General features: G+C 37.3%; 1 protein-coding gene across 50 annotated transcripts in view; it reads right to left on the minus strand.

The window, feature by feature from the left end:
* SORBS1 (sorbin and SH3 domain containing 1) overlaps positions 1-26,166 on the minus strand; it is a 350,893-nt gene that overhangs the window by 106,970 nt on the left and 217,757 nt on the right. For 19 of the 50 annotated variants that reach the window (XM_051981698.1, XM_051981697.1, XM_051981725.1 and 16 more), the window contains 4 exons: positions 14,050-14,076; positions 13,813-13,925; positions 6,751-7,482; positions 5,698-6,126 (listed from right to left, as the gene is read on the minus strand). In XM_051981698.1, coding sequence (XP_051837658.1) covers positions 5,698-6,126; positions 6,751-7,482; positions 13,813-13,925; positions 14,050-14,076 — 1,301 coding nt within the window. The remainder of the gene's footprint in view (positions 1-5,697; positions 6,127-6,750; positions 7,483-13,812; positions 13,926-14,049; positions 14,077-26,166) is intronic. The other 31 variants (XM_051981743.1, XM_051981735.1, XM_051981723.1 and 28 more) reach the window with 8 other exon arrangements.

Here is a 26,166-nt window from a genome sequence, read left to right on the forward strand (position 1 = left end):
TTTTGTTTTATTAGTATGAAAAAAGGTGATAACAGACCTATAAGTTTCAGTTTTAGCAGACACAATTTTTTACCTGGAAACAAGCCATGAATCCATCTAATTATTGGAAAGGATATCCAAATTCAGAGCAATATTAACATGCAAAACTCATGCACTTCTAAATGGATAAACCAAGGGGCAAGAGCCGGCTTAGTGAGGAAAACCAGGAAAAGTTTAGTATTATCATGGAGAGAAACATGAGACACAGTGACATCAAAACAACATCAACCCACGAACAGGTGGCATATAACCAATAGTACCCCTTAGAAGGATACCCCTCCTGCCACCTCATCCCTGAGAGACTTCACTAGGGCTGTGTGCCAAGTTTTGGAAATTATCCAAGCCTGCTGTCTCCTTTTATTGGCCCCAGAATTGCAAGGGATGGATCTTGTTGATAAGAATCACATGAAAAAAAATACATGAGCCATCCTGACCCAAATCTAGGTATGGACATTGACCTGCCCAGACTTTGGCAGAAATAACTATTAAGTTAGTTTCCATCCAAGAATTGATGTAGTGATAATAATAGCTGAACCTGGTCTTTTAGAAAAAGAAATAGGAAAAAAAAACCCTTTTAAAATGACTTAAAAAGGATTTAGCTACTTTTCCCAGGAAATAAATGTATAAATCTAACATGGCTCTATAAGAAAAAATCTAGAATATACATCTCTGAAGTCAAAATATTGATCTTAAGGTAGTTTCAAAATAAAAATTTCAAAATAAATAAATTTAAAACAGGCCTCATTAAGCTTTTGAGTAGACTGTAAGCTTGAGGATGCAGACTATATTTTATGTCTCTTTGTATTCCCCACAGTGTCTGGCACAAGGCTTATGTTTGATATTGGTGCATAATAAATGTACACTGACTGACAAAATCCAGACCCATAGTGGGTTTTTCCATACTAAAAAAGACGTTGCATCTTTATCCAGTGTTTTAGGCAGAGAACAACTGCCCATGATTTTAAAAATACCAGAAGCTGGCTAAATCATATTAGTTTGGAAAGGTTGGAAAATCCAAGGGATAGAGCCTAAACCATGAATCTCAACCACTGATTCCATGAGGCTGGCTCCTAATCTCTAGTCCTGATTTGTAATCTCTTAGTGCCTCAGTTTTTCCATACCCATCTATCTCTATTTCCAAAAAAGGCAAAATGGAATGGATGATAGAAATATATCCTTAGTGTTGGGAAGTCATGTCTTGCCTACAATATATACTAGTTGTGACCATGAGAAAATCCCAGAAAATTATTACAGAGGAGTTGTAGATTTGCCTTTGTGAAAAAAAGGAGAAATCGATACCCATGAAATCATAGTTCTAAACCTGGCTCACTCCCAAATTATGTTTCTTCCAAAAAGATAGTGTGAATAGAAATAATATCTATAAAAGCCCTTTAACTCCCTAGCAGGATCTTCATATTCTGAAGCAATATAATAGTAGAAAAAGTTCCCAGAGCTAGAAGCCCTAAGTTCTTGGCCCACCTATAGCCACCTATTAGCAATGAGTTCGTGGGCAAAGACATTTCCTCTCTCTGAATCTCTGTTTCCTTAACTACAAAATGAGGAGGTTGGGGAAAAGGTTTTGAGAAGCACCATGTTTCTATTTATAAAAGTTAATGTATAAAAAATTAAAGGCAGTTGGGTGACACAGTAAATGGAGTGCTAGCCCTAGAGTCAGGAGGACCTGATTCACATCTAGCCCCAGACACTCACTAAACAGTGTGATCCTGGGCAAGTCACTCTAACCTGTTTACCTCAGTTTCCTCACCTGCAAAATGAACTGGAGAAGGAAATGGCAAATTCCTCCAGTGTCTTTACCAAGAAAACCTCTAAGAGAGTCATGAAGAATTGAATATGACTAAAACAATTGAACAACAGCAACAAAGCTATTGTCTATGGCATATGTATCCATTCAGCATTTTATCATTTTTCAAACATTATTATGATTATTATATGGTTCTTATCCTTTAAAAGCTATACAAGTGATTACAAGATACCAGAGTAACAATATGTGAGTTTATTCCTTTCTTCCTACTTAAAAATAATGAGAACAAAAATCTCACAGGATGTCCTGGAAACTACATATTTAGGGGAGTATCCACTTTAATCAGGTCTAAAACCATAGAATTATTGAAGGAAAAGAAGACAAAAGTGCACTAGATCTGGGCCGTTACTTAGTGGAGAGAATTACATTGTTTTCCATTTAACTTTCTGCCTAAGGCAAAACCCAAAAAAACCTCAGTCATGTGCTGCTGCCAATTCAAAGTGCAATTGCATCCAGGTGGTATAGATAAATTTTTGAAATCAAGACCCTCTCATTCTGGCAATACTCTACAACCACCATAATTCTCACTTTAAATAAACCGAATAGGAAAAATTCAAACTTACATATAAATAAGTCATAGGATAACTAGCAAAAGGATTTGTGGCAGGAACCTATTCTATATCAAGCTCCCCTGGTGCATTTAAAATATGATACTATGGCCAAAAACTAAACTCATACATAGCTAATGCTTCAGAAGTAAAAACTGTTGTGAAAAGTGAATTGTCTTTGTGGTTTCCAAGTTTCTCCAAAAATTATTCCCATGTAAGATTGGGGAGATAGATCGGCACAGGCCCCTCCATACCACAATGACACCATACTATGTGTGGTCATATTGATCCTGCCCATATTTCTCAATGTAACTGACAAAGGACATTATGTGGGCAGGGTAGATTCAGTTCATGAGCATTTTTTGGCCTAATCATTATGCTGTATCAGAGAATTTGAAAGACTTCTCTGTTAGTAGAGGAATCTATATACTGGTCATCTTGACCTTTTTTGCTTTATAATAGTTTTTTTTTTTTTAATTGGGAAATCACTACAATTTCCCTGATGGTCTAAATTTTTAAAAGTTTCCTTCCTGCCTTCTGCTAAAAAAAAAAAAAAGAAAAGAAAAGGGGGGAAATGGCATGAGTACGCTTTAACTACTTAGGCTAATGTTATCACATAAAGCTTTTTCATTTTAAAGCCTTGTCAGTATTGAACCTAATTTTTGTGACTGCTTAATCAGGTGATTATATGACAGAAGGGACCTCTGACTTCAAGCTTCATTTTCTCCTGGGATCATAGAATATTAGAGCTGAAAGAGGCTCTAGAAGCAATTTCCTCCAGCCTTCTCATTTTACAGAAGAGGGATTTAAGACCCACAGGTTAAGTGACTTGCCTGAAGTCAAACAGGCAATAAGTGGCCGGTGTAACTACAGTTTGCTAACAGCCAAGGGGAGCCAGGATAAAGATTTTTGAATCTCATTTAGCCAGAGGAAGGGGGACATCCCAGCTCTGTCTTCATTCAAATGTTACTTACATTTACACTATGGGAACTGATACTAACACTCCAGTCACACCTTTCTTGTAGGAAAGGGGTGTTTGGAGGTGTGAAGGTGAAAGATCCCTGTCTCTGAACTCATAAACAATATCTGATGAGCACTGATGTAGTATTAACTTTGCTAGTTACATTTACATGGGAGGACCAAGGTTATTCTGTGAGCTCTCAAGGGGCTCACAATTCCCTGGAGATCTGGGGATCCAGTAGGTCAAAGTATCCTCCCCTGGGCTTTCCTCTCTGAAAGATACAATAGGAAGTGTAAAACTAGAAGGGACCTAAAAAGTGATTGAGTTCAACTCCCCTTCCCCTAATTTTTGCAAATGAAGAAACTGAGGTTCATAGTCATGTACCTCCAGTGGGATTTGAACCCAGGTTCCCTAATTCTAAGTCCAACTAACTCTATCCACCATATACCATGCTGTCTCTGCAGTTGTTTTCTTGGCCATGAAAAGGATAGGGTCCTTCATGTAGTCTCCAATGGATGAGACCAAAGGTTCCCTAACCCTCTACCTTAACCACTGGTCAATTTGCTTATGCAATAAGAACTCCAGAAAACTGTGCCTTAGCTAGTTCCTGCCTTTCTAGAGAACATATCCCTAAGATTTGTTCATTGCTTTCACATTCAACTACTGAATTGAATTCAATGATCTAGTTGAATCCCTCCATTTTCCCTTATCTTCCTTACTCAACAGCTGCCATTTTTAAGTATCAAAGAAAGTTTATTGGCTAAGTTGAGACAAAAAATGAATTTATCTGTTGTCTTGGTCATCTCAAAGAATTGGTCTACATACATTGGAATGTTTTCAAACCTTGGGTGAAAAGTACTACTAACATGCCACTTTTCTACTTCTAATAGGAACTGGCTCATCTCTGCTCAAATTCTCACTCCAATCTCATTAACAATACTTTTGTCTGACCCTCCATAGAGCAGCTAGGTGATGTAGGGAGAGAGAGCCAGGCTGAGAATCAGGAAGGCTCATCTTCTTGAGCTCAAATCTGGCCTCAGACACTTAGAGACACTATGAGAAGATCACTTAATCCTGCTTGCCTCAGTTTCCTCATCTGTGAAATGAGCTAGAGAAGAAAATGACAAATCCTTCCAGGTCTTTGCCAAGAAAACTCCAAATGGGATCATGAAGAGTTGAACATGACTGATAAATGACTGAATAACAAAACTATCTTTCCTCAGGCACAATTAATCTCAATTAAAATAAGAGACAGCAGTAGGAAATGGTGGAAAGAGCCATGGACTTGGGAGTAAAGCAAGTGAAGGTTCAGATCCTTCCTGCTTTGTGAGCCTCAACAAGTTAGCTTAGTACTTGGGGCTGAGTTTCCTCACCCAAAAAGTGAGGATGGTAATTAGAAAAGCACTCGCTTTTCACACGGCTGCTGTGAAGCTCAAGTGAGATAATGTTGGGAAAACATTTTGCCAACTTTGAAGCACTAAAGAGTTGTCATTTATTATTAGTTATTATATATCATATGTGATATATTATTATTATTAGCTCCATCTCAGGCTCCTTGAACTTTTGTTTGCTCATCTTTTTTTTTCCCCCTGAGGCAATTGGGGTTAAGTGACTTGCCCAGGGTCACACTACTAGGAATGTTCAGTATCTGAGATCATATTTGAACTCGGGTCCTCCTGATTTCAGGGCTGGTGCTCTATCCACTGTGCCATCTAGCTGCCCTTGTTTTCTCATTTTTAAAATCTTGTACCTATGTGTAGAGCTGGGCCTGTAGTTAGAAAACCCAAATTCAAATCCAGACTCAGACACTTATTAGCTGTGTGATCCTACCCAAGTCATTTCATCTGTTTGTCTTTGTCTCTTCAACTGTAAAACAAGGCTAATAATAGCATCTACCTCCCAAGGCTATTGTGAGGATGAAAACAAGATATCATTTGTAAAAGCACTCAGTAAAGTGCCTGGCCCTTAGTAGGCACTCTATAAATCCCTTTTCTCTTTTTTCCCTTCCTTCTTGTGAGGGTGTAAAGTGCTTTATAAAGCTTAAGCTGCTCTCTAAGTGTTTTTTTTTTTTTTGAATTTTACAGGAAAGTAGGGTTCTTTGAACTATAAATATGGCTCAGGAAACAAAGGTTAAGAACATTTGATTGTGAACACGACAAAGGAGAGAGACTTCAGGAGATGATCAGCAGCTCAACGTTCCAACTGAACAAACACAGAAGACATGCACTCTAGGAAAAGCAACAGGGCTTCAGTTGTTGGGTGAGCAGCAAGAGCCAAGACCTCCCTTTCAGAACGCAGCAGACCAGACCAGGAGAGAGTTGTCTTACTGTGGGGAGGATAAACTTAGGAAAGCCGTGAGGAGGGAGTTTCGGCAAGCTTACTGTACTTGAGACAGCTCCAGGGAGGTCGGGCTTCGAGATTCTGTGCAGAGCCTCCGGGACTGGAGGGACCAGTGGAGGAGGAGGTGGAGAGAGTGATGGTGCTGTTTGGCTAACGGGGGGCCCTGAGCCAGGAGGGCTGGCTGGCTGGTTATGGTGGGATCGCCTCTGCAGATGAGGGGGAATGAAATCATCTAAAGTCGGAAAGGTCAGAGGCGCGCCAGCAGAGGCGGTCACGGGGAAGGCGGCAGTTTGGTCCAGGGCCACCAGAGGAGGTGGAGGTGTTCTGGAAGCGCCTTCTTGCCCTTGGTCCGTGTGAACCAGGTACAGAGGGACTACTATAATCCCTGGCTGGGCTGTGTTGGAGGAAGTAGCATCCTGTGGGAAATAAGGGTGTCGTTATGCAGAGGGGTAAGGCACGGGAGGAGGAATTCCACATTTACACACTTGTGAAGTGACATGCAATGACGAGCCATGAGAAGTATTTTCTCGGTGCCCTTCAGCCGGGGTTCATAAGACAGTCAGTGCAAGCCAGTAACTTTTGTTGGCATCCTCACACTGCATGACACAGAGAAAACTCCATCCAAGGTTACTTTCCATCCATCTATTTTTAATTTCCCTTAAGTCAAAATGAGAAAGCAAGAGAGCAACAACAAATGGGCCGCGCTTCCCACCACCACCAAGTGCGGTTTCTGAGTGCCCCCCAGCCCCCCTCCGAGCGGGGTTCCCTCAGTGGAAGGGCGGCTTCCTCCGTCCCCCGGGAAAGCCTCGGTCCCTTCGCGTCTCCCCGCAGTGGGGTTAGACCGTGGATCAAACACCACAGGCGCACATTCGCAGGGTGAAACTCTGTGCTGGGGTTTGGGAGAGAGAAAATGCGTTCTTCAAATGTTAACAGTGAGAAGGGAAGCGTGAGTCAGTTAGAGAGCTGCTTGCATCAGTTAGAAAGAAATCAAGAACAGATGTGGGGGGAGAGGGGAAGCACAAACATTCCCATTTCCTTGCCTTGGCTGGATACCACCGTCGGGGAAAGCAGGGTTCTTTTTTCTTCGGGGTCTCCTGGCCCAAAGGAACCTGGGCACTTAGCACAGGTGGTCTCACTGCTTCTGGGAGAGGAGACTCGGTCCCCAGAGGAGGACTTTCCCCCTGGCTAAGTCCATCTCTACTGTTAAAGGACAGCTGGGGAGGAGCGGGAAGGGGAGCGAGGCGGGATGGTCCAGCGCTGGACAGGGAGGACCCAACGCCAAAAGCCGGGGCTCGGGTGACCTGCTCTTCCACAAGGCTGCTTCGGGGTGGGTCACATGCAAGCCTGAGGGATTTCTCAGATGCCACCGGGCCGGTGTTGTTGGATAAACAAGCGACATATAAGCTGCTGACCTTTTTTTTATCCCTTCCTGCCTCGTGACTGGGATTAGAGCTCACACTAGGGCTATCTTCTGCCCTGGAAGCCTCCCAGGAGCTCTGGTATCGGGAGGATGCGTCCGGGAATCTGGAGCTGCTAGGCCAGAACGCCCGGCCAGCGTCGGCTGTGACTCGGGCTACCTGGGAGGAAGGCACAGCTGGGGGGAAGGGGGCGCGCTGCTGGAGAGAAGCACTCTGGGCCAGGTAAGGCTTCGGGGAGCTCAGGTACACACAGTCCTTGAAGGGCACTGGTGAGGAGCAAACCTTAGCTTCAGTGTGCGGTCGCCATGCAAAGCTTTGCTCTTTTGGAAGAGGAGGGCACGAAGAGGAGGAAACCTTTAGGATCAGGTTCAAAATTAAGTACAAAAATAAAAAATAAAGAGGGAGGGGTGGAAAGAATGAGGATGGTCATTAGAAAGAGTAAAGGGTTATTTTCTATTTTTTTTTTCCACCATGACATTAGGAAAGCAAAGAGTATGGTATCTTTGGAGGAAAAAAAAACACAACACAATTGCTCTCTTTTCTGGCCCTCCAATCCTTGTCTTCCCAGAAGTCAGATTCCTCAGTTCTTAGTCATACTCACCCAGGCATATTTGGGATGGTCTCTTCTTGACCTTCACACAAAGTGGATTCTCAGAGGACTATCCCCAAGGATTGACGCACTCAATTAAGTTACTGAGTCCCTCACTAGATGGAGCCTGAAAGGCCTACAGTTTTCCTCAAGATATTCTTCAAAACCAAAGGCCCAAAGGGCCTATAACTGGGATTAAAGGTCAATATAAATATTTGTTTTTTCCTTATTTCTTTCCCCCCTACAGCCATTCAATAAATACGATGAATTCTTTTTTTCCTTGTGGTGCAAGGAAAATAGAAACAAGAGGTCTCAATCCAATTCACGGAAGATAGTTATCAATTTCTCCCCTTATACTCCACCACCATAATTAAAGTCTACCAAGACATATAATAATCTGTGATTTTATTTCTCAAAGATATCCCTACAGCAATGCAAATAGTATCTTTATCTGTAATTTTGCAGAAAAGAAGAAAGGGAGAAGGAAGGATAAAAGGAAAGAAAGAAACAAGCATTTATTAAGTGCCTACTATATGCAAATACTGTTAAGGACTTCATAAATATTATCTCATTTGATCTTAGAACAACTTGGGGAGGTAGGTGCTATGCTATCATTATTCCCATTTTACAGCTGAGGAAACTAAGGCAGATACATGACTTGCTCAGGGTCACACAACTGATGTCTGAGGCCCTTTGCTGCCTTAGAAAGCAGAGGGGCAGCTAGGTGGAGCAGTGAATAGAGCATCAGTTTTGGAGTCAGGAGGACCCGAGTTCAAATTTGACCTCAGACATTTAGCACTTTCTAGCTGTGTGACCCTGGGCAAGTCACTTAACCCTAATTGCCTCCCCCCCAAAAAAATTTAAAAAGAGAGTAACATAAACATAAATGTCTCAGAGACATTTGCCCATGATCATACAGTGTCAGAAATTAGAATTATGAATCCCATAACTGTTTAAATATGTATACATATGTTGTATTTAACATATACTTTAACACATTTAACATGTATTGGACTACCTGCCATCTCGGGGGGGAAGGAGGGGAAAAGTTGGAACAGAAGGCTTTGCAAGGGTCAATGCTGAAAAATTGCCCATGCATATATCTTGTAAATAAAAAGCTATAATAAAAAAAAAAAGAGGAAAAAAAAAGAATTATGAATCTAGGTTTTTCTAACTCCAAGTCCAGCAAGCTAGGCAATATTTCCTGTAACACAATCTTATAACTTTATGAATAAATATAAAAAATTAGTACTTGTAGAAGGAGAAGCTAGAAAATGTTAAAGGAACTTCTGGCAAGAAGAAAAGGTTTGACTCATTTTTGTTGGATTTGGGTACACATAACTATATAAATAGTTCTCTCTAGGATCGTCATCACAATGTAATGACAGCTGTGGTCACTGACTCATGGCCACACAACAGGTATCGCAAAATAAGCAATTTTTTCCTATTACTCTGTAAGAATGGAGAGTCCTCAGCATAACACTATAGGCTCCATAAAATCAGAATGAAGACTGAGAGAAGGTTTCCATGCTGAATACTAAATCTCCAGGAATATAAAGCTGGACTCCCACACAAAAAGGAATCCTTTTCTGCTCGCAGGGCTGGCCTAGGAAGGCTTCAGGGAGTTAGGGAGCAGACAATTTCTCTCCTGGCCTCGGTTTACTTTCATTTTAAGCTTGTTTCTCTCCATATGCGATTCCTTCTTGTCCAAAGATAGAAATCAGTTTCAGTGAGTGTTTAACTTAATTTGACTGTGCCCATATATGGGCCTCGGGGATGCATTACATCAAGCAATAAGCTCTTTGCCCCTTTAGAAAACACCCTCCCCAGAGACCTGGATATGGCTGTCAGTGACTATTAAAGCCAATGGTCCTATTTTATTGCTCTTTCTTATAGCATTAAAGAAAAGGGGAGGAAAGGGAGGAAGGGGAGGGAGTAAAGCAAAGCAGGAGAATGCAATTCAACAATTCTCAAGAAGTGCCCCAGACTGGGAATAAGAAGATTTCTGCTTCCTTTCTGCTTCAGGATTAGCTGTGTGACAGCAAATTTGGGCAAATTATTTAACATCCCCAAGCTTCAATTTGGGAAGGAGAGAAAATAAATTATTGTTTAAAAAGTTAATTAAAAAATAAAACAAATTTGGAAATAATTTCATTACTCTTATTTCTCAAGTCCGCATTTCAGGAATCACTGAACCTTTTGGCAGCATGTCTATTAATAACAGCATTGACCAACCCAGATAATTAGCTATTAATTTCTGATGACTACCAATATATCTGTTAATAAAATAAATGATTTCTTTATAGGTGGATAGCAAAAATAAATCTAGAATAGTAAAATCAAGTGACAAAATTAGTGGAAGAACTACCCAATATGCAAATGAATCAAGCAATTTAATTAATTCTCCACTTTCTGAGCAGATCTGTGTTAGACCAACCATTCACTTTTGGTCCCTTGAGATAACTTGTCTAGTGTAGCTGCTTATGAAGCCAAAAGGCAATTAGCATTCATAAGCTGACTTTTCGGGTATGAAGGTAATTATTAGGATTTATGCATGTTTGTGTGTATGTATGTGTATGTGCAAATACATGAGACAGATAAATTCTATGTGAATTTCTAGGATCATTTCCCTAATCATTGTGAGCTGACTGCAATGAGACATCATATACTTTCAGGGCATTTATTCACTAAGCCCAAATCCCCTCTTTTTGGATGAGAAAACAAAATTCCAAAGAAAGGATTTGATTGTATCTGATTACATACTGAGAATTTTACCTATTGGATAAACTACATATTTGGGAAAGGTTTAAAAGTGTTTTCATGGACAGTAACTTTTCATACCACTTCAACTGTCTGAGACTCAGTTTGTTCATTTGTAAAATATGGCAGTTGTATTAAATTTTCTCTCAGAGTCTTTCAAATCCCAATAGTCCATGAATTGTTCATTATTAACACCTGGGGAGATTCAGTAGCAAATAGCAAGTTGCCAGCAAGGAATTTTCTATCATCCCAATTGTATAAACAGACAGCACCCAGTGGCAAGCAATTATAAGAATTCTAGGGCATGTTGCATGCATTGCCCAGCACTGAGTAGGCACTCAATAAATACTCATTGATTGGTTAATTTCAACAGCTAATCTATGTAGACAGAAAGGAAGAGGGAGAGGGTCTCTTTGCCTGTTTGAATTCAGAGAATCCCAGAAAGTGGTCAAGTCTCCATCACTATAAAAGGAGAGAATGACATCCTAGATTTCTCCTATGTGGAAAAAGGCTGTATTTCATTTCCCCCAGAAGCAAGGTAAAGAACAATAATACTGACTTACTTGGGATACTCAGGATTACTTGGCAAGGATATGGGAGACTATTCTGGCTAGGAAATATTTTCATTTTTCTAAAGCTCTTAGGCAGCATGATTCAGTGAAAGGAAGGCTTGACTTTGAGTCAGGAAGACCTAAGCTGAACTTCTACTGACTGACTAAGGAAAAGTCACTTAACTCTTCAGTGTTCCTTGAAAATATATGAAACCAAAAGTTACAAATAAATTGCCTCTCTGTATTGGTGAAGGGAACTTCTATACATCCCAGAAGTTCCCCCAAACCAATGAAATCAGAGATCCAGAATCCCCCAATATGCCTATTATTATGGTATAAGTATAGTATCTGTGTAAGCATCTTACCTGGTGTTTACCTTGAAGGTATACCACTATCACCTAAAATGGTACTCTATTCACTGCAGACATTTAATAAATATATTATTTGCAGATTATATCTGAGTTGCTATAATTTTACAAACCACAAGCAGAACCTCTGACCAACCTTCATGAATTCTGAGAGAGAAGGCTTTTTAATTACCCCAAATCACTCAAAATTAACAGAATTAAAGCAACTCCCCACAAGAGATGAATTCAAGAAAAAACCTGCCAAGTTTCTAGTTGGTGAAAAATATATATCGAGCACCCCCTATGTGAACTTGTCCACATCCTAGAGGGAAAAGAAAAGAGACAGAAAGCATGAGCCTGCCTTCAAGGAGCTTGCAGAAGGATATGTTGTTATTCAGAAAAAGGGGTGAAATGAGGGCAGAAAGGTCTAGCCCTTTTTGCCAAATCCTTTTGCCTGCTATTGCACATATTTTGTTGCTGGAAACTATCAAGGACAGCTTCCATTTAGAGAAGTAACAAGAGCATTTAGGTGGTATAATAAAGAGAGAGATGAAATTGCAATTGGGAAAATCTGAGTTCAAATTGTACTCAGACACTTACTAGTTGTGGGATCCTGAGCAAATTATTTAATTTCCCTCAGTCTCAGTTAACTCATTTATAAAATGGGAATAATCATAATAGTATCTACATCTCAGGGTTATTATAAGGATTAAATAAAGTGCTTCATTCTCAATAACATATCACAAATGCGGGGTTCTACTCAGAAATGAGTTCTGCTTTTTTTGTCAAGAATTGCTCATATTTTCAATCGATCAATGAACTAAGTGCCTACTATGAGCCAGGTACTGTGCTAAATTCTGAGGATACAAAAAGAGACAATCTCTGCCCTCCAGGAAGTTACAATTTAATAGGGGAGATAATATGCAGAGAATTATATACAAAGCAAGCTATATACAGGATAAATAGGAAGTTATAACACGTGGAAGGCACTGAAATAAGAGAGGGTAGGGAAAGTTTCCTGTCAAAGGTGGGATTTTTCAGCTGGCAAGGATGGGGAGGGAAAGAATAGAAGAAGCTTGAGGGAGCCAAATCTCTGCATGATTATTACAATTCCATGTTAAAGTTTAAAGTTTTCAAGCATCATCATTTTGTAGATCAAATGAGACAATATTTGTAAAGTGCTTAGCACAGTACTTGGTACCTAACAGGTAAAGTAGAACGATTATCCTCTTCCTCATCTCATTGTAGACAGAAACTATAGTTGTGATTGTTTACTATAGTGCTAATTCTGACCCCATTCATTGAGCAGTGAGAGGGCATGAAGACTACCGAGAAAGCCAGTAGATGCCCAAACTCTCATCTGAGGAAGTAGAATTGGAGGATGGGGTAGAATCCATAGGAACTCCAACTGCAGCTTTTACCTAGCTCCAGTCTTATGAAAGCTTTTCACATATTGATCCTAACCTATCTTTTCAGATTTATTAACCCGCCTTCACATATTCCTTATTCTGGTCAAACTATCTGTCTACTATTGTTTCCTGGACATAACATTCTACCCCTTTGCTTTTCTCTACTCTCCTCTCCAGGTCCCCCATCCCCATTCCTCATCCTGTTCCCCATGCTTGGGACACTCTCCCTCCTTTCTTCTTCCTTGTAGAAAATCTAATTTTCTTTGAAGATAGCTCATGGTATTTCTTATATGAGGCTTTTGCTGATTACCCAGTTGTTAATACTTCCCATCCTGACGATTTCTTTGCATTTATTTTGTAAGTGGATCATAATTATTTAGTTGTGCACAGGTTGTTTTCCCCAAGAAGAATGTAAACTCTTTGAAGGCAGGAACTATTTCTTTTCTTTCTGTCTCTCTTCTTTCTTTTTCTCTCTTTTCTTTCTTCCTTGTTCCTTTCTTTCCCTCCTTTCTTCCTCTTTCTTTCCTTCCTTCTTTCCCCTTTCTGTGAATCTCTAGTACTAAGCATAATGCCTAATACAAAATAAATAAATGTCAATTTACTGACTGACTAATTTGCACCTTAGACAATTAACAGAGTGATCACAGGACTACCCCTCATATAAATATAGGCAGGATAAAATTAAAAATGAGTTTGAATTATTTTCCACATTTGCTTTTAAACAGTTCTAAACATGTTCTCTTCGAGAACTTTTTTCCAAGCATCAAAGAAACTTTGGGAGAGCAAAGAAACTAAGGCAAATCCCCACATATACACAAGTGAACCTGACCATTACATAACTGTTCAAGGCTCATTCTTCTTTGGCTCCTAACTTTTTTGTACTCTTGTTTCTTGGAGAGAGTTTCCATTGGTCCAGAAGATTACACTAGGATCTGTCCAATTGAGGTAGCTGTGCCTTTTAAACCCAAGGCACAAACCAGTGTCTGTTGCCCACTCTGCACTCAGCCCATAGACAAATGCCTGCCTACCTGTGACTTATCAGAAGGAAGATTGGGATGGACACTTCGGTAGCCCTTGGCCGCCAGGGAGGAGGGCTGGGCGTTTCCGTTTGTATCCGCACTCGAGGACAGTCTCCACTCATCTGCAACATGAAAAGAGTACGGTCACCAAGGCAGGTCACCAAGAATTCTCCCTGATTCCAGGGGGGGCTTTTCCACAGGCACAAATAAAAGGCAATGAGACAGATAATTCAAAAGCAAACTTACCTGTAGGGAAATTTTCTGGCTCCAGACCTGAGGGTATCACAGAGAAGGATGAAAGAAGAACAAGAAGAAAAGAAAACAAAAAAACAAAAACAAAAAGACAAATGCTTATGTTTGCAGGAAACCAGCAAACCCTGAGACCAAGTGAGAAACCCCAGCTTCCTGATTTCAAACACAAAATGCCTTCAGTCAGGATGGCCTAATTACCATAGGAACGAGCTCTAGCCATGATGTGCTCAGTGTCTCTGACCTTTGAAAACACAAGGCTCACATTCATAGCAATGAAGAAACAATTGTCCCTTGACATTCCTCTTTTGCAGACAAAAAAGCAACCAAACTCTCTTCTCCCAAGTCACAATTCACTCACTCACATTTTCCCTCTTGAAGCCTGATGTTAGTAAAAGAAAGAAGCCTCCTAATTCTAATTAACACTACTCAGCTAACATTTCAGATTCACAGAATTGTATTAAACAGACATTTTTTTTTAGTTTTGTATGTTTGTTTGCTTGTTATAAAGAGGGGGTGGCAAGTGGTTTAGGAGGGAGAAATAAAAAAATTAAAACCCAGTGAAATCCAATGTGTTAAAGAACATTTTTTTCCACCTGATTTTTCCTTACTTTTAACTAGCCTAAAAAATAGATTTCCCCAAATCTGGCTACTGTAGTACTATTGTTTCCAGCACACTTTAATTCATCCCATTTCTCTGTGAAGCTTTCTTATCCATCCCCCCTCCCCATCTCTTCTTATAAATCCTGAACTTTTATACCATCTAGTTAACTATTTTCTAAGTGCCAATGATACTCATAAGGTCAAATTTGTGGCAAAGAAGGATAGCTAATTCAATGGGTGTCAGAAAAAAGATCCAAAAAGATCTAATCAATCAAAACTTTACAAGGATGGACTAAATTTAATAAGAAAAAAATTGATTAGAATTAATGTAAAGTCTCCACTTAGATTCAAAAAAATCAAATACACAAGTACAGAATAAGGGGAATATTGTTAGATAATAACTGATGTAAAACAAGTCTAGGGGGGTTAGTGGAATGGAAACCCCATGAGTTAAGAAAGTGATAAGGCAAGTCAAGGAACCAATATCACCTTAATCCATATTAACAGAATTACAGATGAGGTTATATAGTTCCATTGTGTTCTATTCTAGTCAGACTGAGCTTGGAGTATTGTATTCAATTCTGGATACCATATTTGAAAAATGACATAGTCAATACTGGAGTACACGAAAGAATGACCAGTCTATTGAAGTAATTAAAAATATAATCTATGAAAACTGGTTGAAAGGACTAGGTTATGAAGGGTTTTAAATGCTAAACAAAGGATTTTTATCATGGGACTGATAAAGAGCTACTGGAGTTTATTGAGGCAGGGAATGTTGGATTCTTGGAGAGGTGGGTAAGTTAAGGAACAGAAAGGCAAGATAGGGGGTAGAAGCAAAGAAGAGTGAGGAGGGATAGGAATAGGGTGAGAAGGATAGCGAGGAAAAATAGGAAGGCAGAAAATACACAATCAGTAATTATAGCCTAGGAGGTAAATGGGATGAATTTACCCAAAAAATGATAAAATGAAAATAGCAAGTTAAAAACTTGAATTCAACAAGATGTTGCTTTCTGGCAATGCTTCGAAGATAAGAAATACACACAAAGATAAAAATAAAGGTCAGAAACAGAATTTATTATGTAAAAAAAGCAGGGATAGTAATCATAATCTCAAAGTTAAAGTTAAAATAGATTTAATCAAAAGAGGAAAAATAAGGAAATTATATGTCATTATTATTATTCAATATTGTTTTGGACTATTTAAAATAATTAGACAGTATAAAATACTTGAGAATATGCCTATAGAAATATATATATTAGGAATTATATGAACATAAATATAAAGCACTTTTTATATAAAGTCAGATCTAAATAATTGAAGTAATATTTATTATTCATGGGTAGGTGAAGCCAATATCTAAAAAAAATGACAATTTAATCTAGTTGATCTATTTATTCAATGTCATCCCAATTAAATGATTAAAAGCTTATCTTATTGAATTAGAAAGAATAATATCAGGAACTTCATAGAAACTAGGGGGAAATGATGTAAAAGCAGATTTAGTAGTATCAGACCTTAAACAATATAAGTTGAGAGCACTGTTGAAAATTATCCATTTTGATTATTTTAAATTAAGATTTTCTTGTATTAAAAAGCTATGCAACCAAGAATAGAAGGAATACAAAAAATTGAGGGGAAAAACTTTCAAAGACAGCTTTGAGACATCTACATGATATCCAGTTCAAAATAAACAATATACAGTGATGCTCGGGAAAGAGACAAGGGCTAGATAAAAAAGATATAGGATGATAATAGTTGAACCCATGGAAGCTGATAAGAATACCAGGTAAAAGAAGATAGAGAGCAAAAAAGAGGGCCTAGGTTGGATCCTTGAAAGACAACCATAGGTGGAGGTATGTCACAGACAGAGAAGGACTAAGAAGGATCAGTCAGACAGATAGAAGGAAAATAAGGAGAGAGCAGAGAGGAGAGAGGCCCTAAGAGAAGGTGATCATTAGATACTGCAAAGGGATAAGAAGCATGAGAAAAGGAAGAAGGAATTAGTTTATTTTACTTAGTTCCAGAAAATAGAAGGAAAGCAATAGGTACAAGCTGCAGAAAGGAAGATTTTGGCTAGATCTTTAAGTAGTGCTTTTTTTAAAGCTTATAACAATTAAAATAGCTTAAAAATTAAGTAGATGGCCTTGGGAGTTCAGAAGCTCCCCATTTTTGACAGAGTCCAAATGGAGATTAAAAGATCATATTTAGGATATGTTGTAGAGATAAGGTCTGGCCAGGTGTGGGATGGATAAGGTGATCTCAGAGATTCTGTTACAATGCAAATATCTGTCCTCCCTACCTCAAATGAGATCATTTATGTGAAATTGCTCTGCATGGCCCAAGGTATTAGAGAAAAAAAAGGCTACTATTATCAGTCCCTTGTTTGTCCATCCTATATAACTACCATGTTCTGCTTTATAACTTCTATCCATTTCCCAAATAGATGAAAAGAAAATAGATAATTGATACCAGTACTCTATACTTCCTCTATGTGCAAGTTGGAGCCCAAAGGGGCTAAAACATATCTAAGAATGGCTCTCTAGGGGAGTTGGAATATATTGGAAATTAAGCAATAAATAAACACACAGGGAAGGTAAAAAAAAAAAAAAAAGATTCCATCTTGTTAGGGCAAGAGGGAATAGAAGTATGGGGAGAAAGGAATGATACATGGAGTAATGGAAAAAGATGAGTCCATATTTTATTAAATATAAGTAAGGTATATTAGAAAGTCAAAATTAGTCTTGAGTATTAGGAGGGATCCAAAAACCCTATGAATGTTAACTTATTTCCTCTTTTCTGAAGTCAGTTATGTTAGAGACTTAATTATCAGATTTTATATCTGATTGAATTCTCAGTAGTGAGAAACACCTACAGCAAAACCTTAGGTATCCAAAACTTTGGAGAAGGCACCTTCTGAATAACAATATTGAGGATAATGGATTTTTTAAACCACTAAACACCAGATTTTGTTTGCATTTAAATAATTTTGAATGAAAAATTTTCCAAAATGCAACAGATACCATTAAAGAATCTCAGTTAGATGAGACCTAATCTAGCTCTATCTGTCCCCTTACAAGAATCTCATCTTCAACAACAAACCCAACAAGTAGTCATCCAACCTTTGTCTGAAAACTACTAGTAAGAAGGAAATCATGAGTCCATGACCACATTAGAATTGTTCTCATTGTTAGGTTTTTCCTTATATTGAACCATCTGCCTCTTTCCAATTTCCACCCATTGTTCCTAATTTTATCATCCGCCTCCTTCAACTAAGCATGCTAAAGACAATATAACCTTTTCCGGATGACTCAGGATTACCATGTTGAATATCAATTATTATACTGCACAAGAAGGGCTTTAGAGTACTTGCCCCATATCTTAAGTAGCTCCAAAAGGCTGGACTTTTAAAAGGTTTTATGTTAGATTTTATGAGGAAAGAGGTTGATCAAAATTATCATCATTATTTGCAAATGTTGTTTTTTGGCTTTTTTGGTCACTTTTAACCTGCAGATAACCATACTTTTGAAGACTTAGCTACTAAATTAGAGATGAACTGTGATCTGTTTCAGTCAATGTGCATTTTTTAAGCACCCAGTATATGCTAGGCATGGTGAAGTTTCAATAACGATTGAAATCACAAATGTTTTATCTATTAATACAATGATGTATGATTTCTATCATGGATCATCTCTCAAAAATAGCTTAAATTTTTGTGAGGTGGACAATTCACTTCAATTCTCTGAGTCTCACACTTTGTTATTTATGAAATGGAGATTATATTACATGTAGCACTTACCACCGCTCCCTGGACTCTTAAGATTCAAATGAGATAGAGGTAAAACATTTTATAAACCTTAAAGTATTTTGTAAATATGAGTTATTATTGTGGTTACCATGATAAAATACTAGAAGGTGAAGGTACAGAGAAAATCTTGATCACAAGGATTTTTCAAATGGAAAAAAATATGATACTGATTATTTTTGTAGTTTCTAAATAGCATCTTCCTTATAAATTATTTTCAAGACCATAAAAAACTGAAGATCTCTTTAATTTTCTCCCCAATCTTACTTTTCAAGGTGAGCATATGGTACCAACTTATAAGCTCTTCTGTTGTTTGCTTAAGATTTCATTGTTTCCAGATGTTTTATGTCCTTTATCTCTTTGATATTCTTCTCCATTTTACTAAGGGCCAGGTGACATTCTGAGGTAATTTGTGACTTAGTTCTACAAACACAAAATACAAATGAAGATGCCTTACTCCTGGAGAGTACTTCGTATTGTATAAAGTGCGTCTTCATACATTTTGTCATTTGATCCTTCCAATAATTTAGTTTTCTTGACTTTCTTCAAGTGTCAGCTAAAATCTTACCTTCTACAAAAATTTCTGCATCTCTCTAATGTTACTGTCTTCTCTGTGTTGATTATCCCCCAATTTATCCCATATACATCCTCTTTGTATATTGCAAATACAAGACTGTTTATATATTAACTCTACCATTATACTGTGTACTCTTCAAGAACAAGTACTGTTTTTTTGATTTTCTTTATAACTCAGTGCTTAGCACAATGCTGAACCATGGAAGCTACTTAATAAATGTTTATTGACTAAGATTTTCCGACCAGTTATTGTTATACTCCTTTTACAAATTGGAAAACTGAAGCTCACAGGTTAACTGGTTTACCTATAGTCACTTGTTTGACAGTAGCAAGTTGGATTAGACCACAGGGTCCAACTCTTGGTCCAGTGGCTTTTTAGTATAATATAATGTTTATGTCTTTATAGAATCTTTAATCCATAAAGTTTTAAAAAATAATCTAATTGCTGTTCTGTCATTTTTCAGTCACGTCCAACTCTCTATAACCTCATTTGAGGCTTTTTTGGCAAAGATCTGAAGTAGTTATCCATTTATTTTCTTCTCCAGATCTTTCCAATAACCATTAGTAACTCTCTAATCAATAATTAGAACTTGCTCTATCATTTTTATCTAAATAATTATCTAATTATCTATTAATTATCTAAATAATGTAATCACCTAACTTTAGAACAAGAGAAGATCTTGGAATTCATCTGAGTTAAGGGTTCTTGGGGTCTTTTCTTTTTTTTAAATAACTTTTTATTGATAGAACCCATGCCAGGGTAATTTTTTACAGCATTATCCCTTGCACTCACTTCTGTTCCGATTTTTCCCCTCCCTCCCTCCACCCCCTCCCCCAGATGGCAAACAGTCCTTTACATGTTGAATAGGTTACAGTATATCCTAGATACAATATATGTGTGTAGAACCGAACAGTTTTCTTGTTGCACAGGGAGAACTGGATTCAGAAAGTATAAATAACCCGGGAAGAAAAACAAAAATGTAAGCAGTTTATATTCATTTCCCAGTGTTCTTTCTTTGGATGTAGCTGCTTCTGTCCATCCTTGATCAATTGAAACTGAATTAGCTCTATTTAACAAAGAGATCCACTTCCATCAGAATACATCCTCAAACAGTATCATTGTTGAGGTATATAATGATCTCCTGGTTCTGCTCATTTCACTCAGCATCAGTTCATGTCAGTCTCACCAGTCCTCTCTGTATTCATCCTGCTGGTCGTTCCTTACAGAACAATAATATTCCATAACATTCATATACCACAATTTACTCAACCATTTTCCAATTGATGGGCATCCATTCATTTTTCAGCTTCTAGCCACTACAAACAGGGCTGCCACAAACATTTTGGCACATACAGGTCCCTTTCCCTTCTTTAGTATCTCTTTGGGGTATAAGCTCTTGGGCTCTTTTAACTTATTAATTTTAATACTTTGACAACTGCATCCTAATATAATTTGTTTCTTTTGTAATCCTTTATATTTTATCTTATGCATTTAAAACATTATCCTGAAAAGGATCCTTGGTTTCCATAAGACTTCTAGAGGGGTTCATGATCCAAAACAAAAAAAGGGTAAAAAAAAATCCTAATTTAGGTCAATCCCTTTACTTGACAAATCTTTGAATAGCTGGATTTGAGTTTTTGGCAACTCTAAAAAGATGTTAGCAAGATGCTTAGTTTCTTTTGCCTTATCATTCCACCACCTGGTTTTCATATCACAACCCTTTTTTGGGCCTCAGTCTAGGTCTGTTGATAATTCCTTTTTTTTTTTTTTTTTGGTCTTGAGTCAATGCCATTTTTTTTTCAATGTTCAAAAGATTTTGTGTGGATCAATTCTTGGATGTACTGATAATTCCCTTTGAGCTAATCTTGCTGCTTTCTGGTCAAGGATCCAAGGTTTCTAAATGAGCCCTAATAGGGGAGTTCTGAGCATTCCAAATCTTATTTATATCCTCCTGCTGGCTTTGATTAATTGCATTCTACTTTTTTCTTATGCATTGATCAAAATGAATGATTTGTTTGAATCTTTAAACCCTTCAGTGTTAATTTTCTGAGGGCATTCTCTTGTTTCCAAGCTAATTTGAGGAAATAAGTCAACAATGAATCCAAGAATCTTTACTTGCACACAGAGGTTGTTGGGCAAAATATTTAAGATGAATGTACATTAGTATGGAGTTAGGAAAGTAAACTTAATTGAACTAGAATCAGAATATGTTTAGAAGGCAGATGATAGAATATAGGAATGGGAATCAGGTAACTAGGTATAAACTAGATAGGAAGCTTAGCACCCACTAAGCCTTTTTAGAAGTAAAAGCACTGGTGCAGGGGCAGGGGAGCAGTCAATTTAGAAAAGTTGGTCTTCAAGGACCCACATCTGGACAGGAAATAAGATTTTTTAAATCAGAAGCCAGACAGACAACATTCCCATTATTCTAGGGTGAAGCCACAGACATGCTTCTGGAAGAGACCAGGAACAGATGTTAGTAGAGTGTTCTCAGAATGAGGGGAAGGACATGGGTTCTGGATAGGAAATCAAGGTCTCTACAGCCATCTAGTAGTACTATGGAATGGAAAGAATACTGGAACTTCCCATCTTTTTATATAAATAAGCTATTGGGGTCTAGATGATCTTGGGCAAGTAAGTGATTTAAATTCTCTGACGCTTGGTAGCTTCATCTATAAAATAAAGGGGCTAGATGATCTAAGAAATTTTCCAACTCATCATCCACAATTCTTTGATTATTTTGGAGAACTCAGTAATAAATGGTCTGGAATTAAGCTACCAGTTTGAGGCAGGAGTCTAAAGATTCAAACTATTTTCAAAGCAAAATGTTTTTCTCTCTATTCTCCCCTCCCAAAAAACTGTTGTTGGAAAGATCAAATGAAATAACATACATACTTTTTAAGCCTTAAAGCTCAGAATAAATGTAAGCTGATGTTATTTCTCAGAAATACCATCCATGCTCACTCTAAATAAAGTAAAATTTATTTGTCAATGAATCAACAATTCTAGTTTTCTAGTCCCAGATGTTTAGATATAGGAGATAATCTAATCCATCTTCATTTTACATAATAGGAAAACTAAGGCCAGAGATGAAGCAGACTGTCATAAAAATCACAGGCTTATACATTAGAGCATTGTAGCTTTATAACTGAAAGGGACTTCAGAGACTATCTGATTTAACACTGCCATTTTATAGCTGAGGAAATGGAGGCTCTAGTTGATTAAGTGTCTTGGCCAAGATAATACAACTAGCAAGTAAGACCACTGGGATTTGCCCTCATGTTTTCTGGCATTTTTTTCTATCATTCTCTTTTTGTTGCAACATACCAAGAAGCTCATTCACTAAGGTTATCACTGGTGTCAAGTCCAAGTATTCTAAAACTTGAATCCAGGACTTCTAAATCTAAGACCAATGCTCTTTCTACTATGCTGCTTCTGTGTATTTCCATAAATCCTTTAGAGGAGACTGATCAAAGAATTTACTAGTGTTTCTTTTTTTGATTCAAGAGTTATTAATTTGGAAGTTCATGGGCTTTTAAAAACAATTTTGAAAACTATACTTCAACATAATTGATTTCCTTTGTAAACCTGTGTATTTATATTTGATGTTTTTCAAAGCATTATTCTGAAAAAAGGTCTAAAGAATAGGTTTTAGCAAACTGCCAGATGACTGTTAAGAATTCTCATTCTAATACTATAATACTGCTTGAATAATAATATAGCAATGTCCATCTGGTGGTTTCTTTCATGACACTTCTCATGGGCAAGCAATCACTGGCAATGTGTTACAGTCTATGGAGACCCACCATATGTCTTTCTATTGCCCTTTGGTTGCTTGTCATTTTGATTTTCTTAAGATCATGATATCCCATAATTTGCGGCCAGATGGCATGATAGGAGAACATTGTTAGTTAAAAAGATCAAGGCAATAAACTTTGGGAGCACTGAAACCACTGAATGTCATACTATCATATATAGTATACTTACTTTTTTACTTTGTTTTTCAAGTATGGATGAGTAGGCCAGTTTTCCCCTCTTATAACAAATATTCATGTGCACAATCAAGCAAGATAAATATCCTTACTAGCCATATCTGAAAATGTATGCCTTGACTTTCTCATTACTCTGTCAAGAGGTGGGTAACATTCTTTATATTCAGTCCTCTGTAATAATAGTTGCTTATTGAATTTGTCAGAATTTTTCACTCAAAAACTCATCTTTCTTTTAAATTTTTATGGTTTCTTTATAAATTTTATAAATTGTTTTCCTATTTCTGATCACTTCACTCTGCATCAGTTCACACAAATCTTCCCACATTTCTCTAAAATATCCCTTTCATTGTTTCTTACAGTCAATACTACTCCATAACATTCCTATCCCACGATTTGTTTAGTTATCATGTTATTGGTGAATACTTTCTCAGTATCTAGATCTTTACCACTATAAAAAGAGCTATTATTTGTGTACATATAGATCCCTTTCTACTTTTTTGGATTTCTTCAGAACATTAGTCCAGTCTTTTCCAGAGTACTACAAATTTTACTGATTTGTAATCAGTAATGAATCAGTGTAATGAATAACACATCATCAAAAAATAGGAGCATTAGAATCACACGACTAATGGAGAATCTTTTTATCTAGACCTCCATCCAGAATACCTTTCAAAACAGGGGTGAATAACTTAGGTAAGTCTAATTCTTTCTGCTTTATATCTTACTTGTCATCAATACTTAGAGGATTTCCAAATATAGTTATTTGGTTCAGTAGATGGAATGCTAGGTCTGGAGTCATCCATCTAGATTCTAATCCAGTCTCCGATACTTACTAGCTGTGTGACCCTGGGTAAGTCATTTAATCCTGTTTATCTCAATTTTCTTATCTGTAAAATGAACTGGAGAATGAAAAGGCAAACCACTTCAGTGTCTTTACCAAGAAATCCCAAATGGGGACATGAAGAGTTGTATATACTGGAAAATTAATGAATAACAACATTTCTATGGTCACAGTGAGAGTCATACTGTAACTATAATTTGTGCAAGGATGAAGAGATTCTCCTGGACTTCATTTTGTTCTCCTGAAGCAAATGATTTTCATAGTAATTTAAATAACTAAATAAAGTGGGACACATAGATGTATGTAATGGAATAATCCTGTGCTGTAACAAAGGATATACATAATAAATAGAGAACTATGGAACTGATAAAAAATATATAGAAAACTAAACCAGGAAAAGAATATGCACAATGAATATACAAATATAAATGGAAAGAACAATCACAAAACAATGGAAACTGAATATTTCAAAATTATAAAGAACAAACTTGTCTCTAAAGAAGTCCTAAAAGAAGACACCTTTGCAAAATTGTGGAGTTTGTTGACTTTCTCCTTTTCTTCCTCTTCTTTTTCATGTACAAATTCTTTTTTTATGATGTATAACTGTCTGGAAGTGGAAATAAAAGGATATGGGGAAAGTCTAGACAATGTTAAAAAAAATTTTAAAAGCTATTTAAAAACAAACAGGCATCAATAAACAATAATACAAGCAGGAGTTAATGTTCTTTATACCTTGGCCACTTGTATAACCATGAGGGTGTGATTTGCTGTTGATAATCACCTGTGAATGTGCTTGCTTCTTCCATTCAAATCATTTTTATTTATTTTGATTGATTGATTAATTAATCTATCTCTTTTTAATTTTTTTGGGGGGTAAATCAAAGATACCTTCCATGAATGCAGGCTTCATTTTACAGAAGGGAAAGTATTAGAGAAGAGAAAAGAGGCCTATGAGTTGGTAAAAAGAGATTTTTTTTTGGTCATCTGTATTTTGAGGGTAGAAATACCATTTATGTTCTTTTGTACTTTTTTGGAATTCCTTCTCTTTGAGATCCCTTGAGGATTGCGCCACCTTCAGGACAGATTTCATCTGGGTATATATTTCAATCAATTGAAGATATCCTCAGTTGTATCTTCTTAAGTCTCACTGACCCTCTCTTTAATGTTGCATCAGGTCTGAGAGTTCCTGATTGTCACTAATAAAAAATAGCTAACAATAAAAACTACCAGGACCACGCGATTTTATGCCTGTTTGCGGTTGTCCTTCCAGATTATTCTACAGATGCTCTCAGCTTGATCTGGCTTAGCTGAATCTCATCTGGTTTTGTTTTCCAGTGATTTATGAATCAAAACTATTATAATTTTCTACCATCCTCCCTCTTCTGGTTTGCACATGAGCCTATAATCTAAAGTGCTGTCGTTCTTGACCGTCGCATCTCTCTGTTTGACGAGAAGAATAAGTATTGTTGGCTGAGCTGATTTTGGACTCTTGCAGTCTTCAGTTGGAGCCATTAATTTGTTTTGGTCAAACTTCTCTGAAAAAATGAGGAAGGATCAATGTCTTTACTTTTGACCATTTTTCTTTTTCTTGGGGATGATTATTAATTAACCAGGGCTGCTGTCAAAAGTTACAACACATTCTTCCTTTATCCCAGGATTATCTTAGGATTTAGAGCAGGAACAAACCTTAGAAATCATCCTCTTTATTTTGGAAATGAACAAGCTGGAGCTCTTAACCGTTATCTGTCTTGACCAAAGTCAGAAAAATACTAACAGAGATAAAAATTACCTCAAAATTCCTCCAAATCCAACCCATCATTCTTTCCACTGTATCACACTGTCTAATTTAGTATTTATTTAGCCAGTCAATGATCTGATTATACACTAGACTAGATCTGAAGTATGTGGATTATTACAAAAGATAAAATTGATACTTAAGCTGGGTCATTCATGGAACTGTGTTAAGAAATCCTGATGAAAGAGGAGCTAGAATTAAGGAATTAGAGCAAATGGAAATTTTAAAAAGTCAGCCACAGTGGTGGTAGAAGCTAGATGAGAAAAAATAGATATTGGGGGCAGAGCAAAGAGGGAAGTTCAATGTCAATAAAAACCTGAGAGAATTTTAGGAGTTGAGAATTATAGCTTAAGATGGGTTAGATAACTGGGAGATAATCAGAAACTAAGAAAATCCCAATAAGAGTAGGGCAGGGTAGACAGAGAGCTGGTAGAACTGAAGTATGGCAACAGCAATCATGAAAAAGAACCTGATTTTGAGGAAGCCGCATTTCTCAGCCCA

This window comes from Antechinus flavipes, chromosome 2 (genome assembly GCF_016432865.1).
Source record: "Antechinus flavipes isolate AdamAnt ecotype Samford, QLD, Australia chromosome 2, AdamAnt_v2, whole genome shotgun sequence".
NCBI classification, from domain to species: domain Eukaryota; kingdom Metazoa; phylum Chordata; class Mammalia; order Dasyuromorphia; family Dasyuridae; genus Antechinus; species Antechinus flavipes.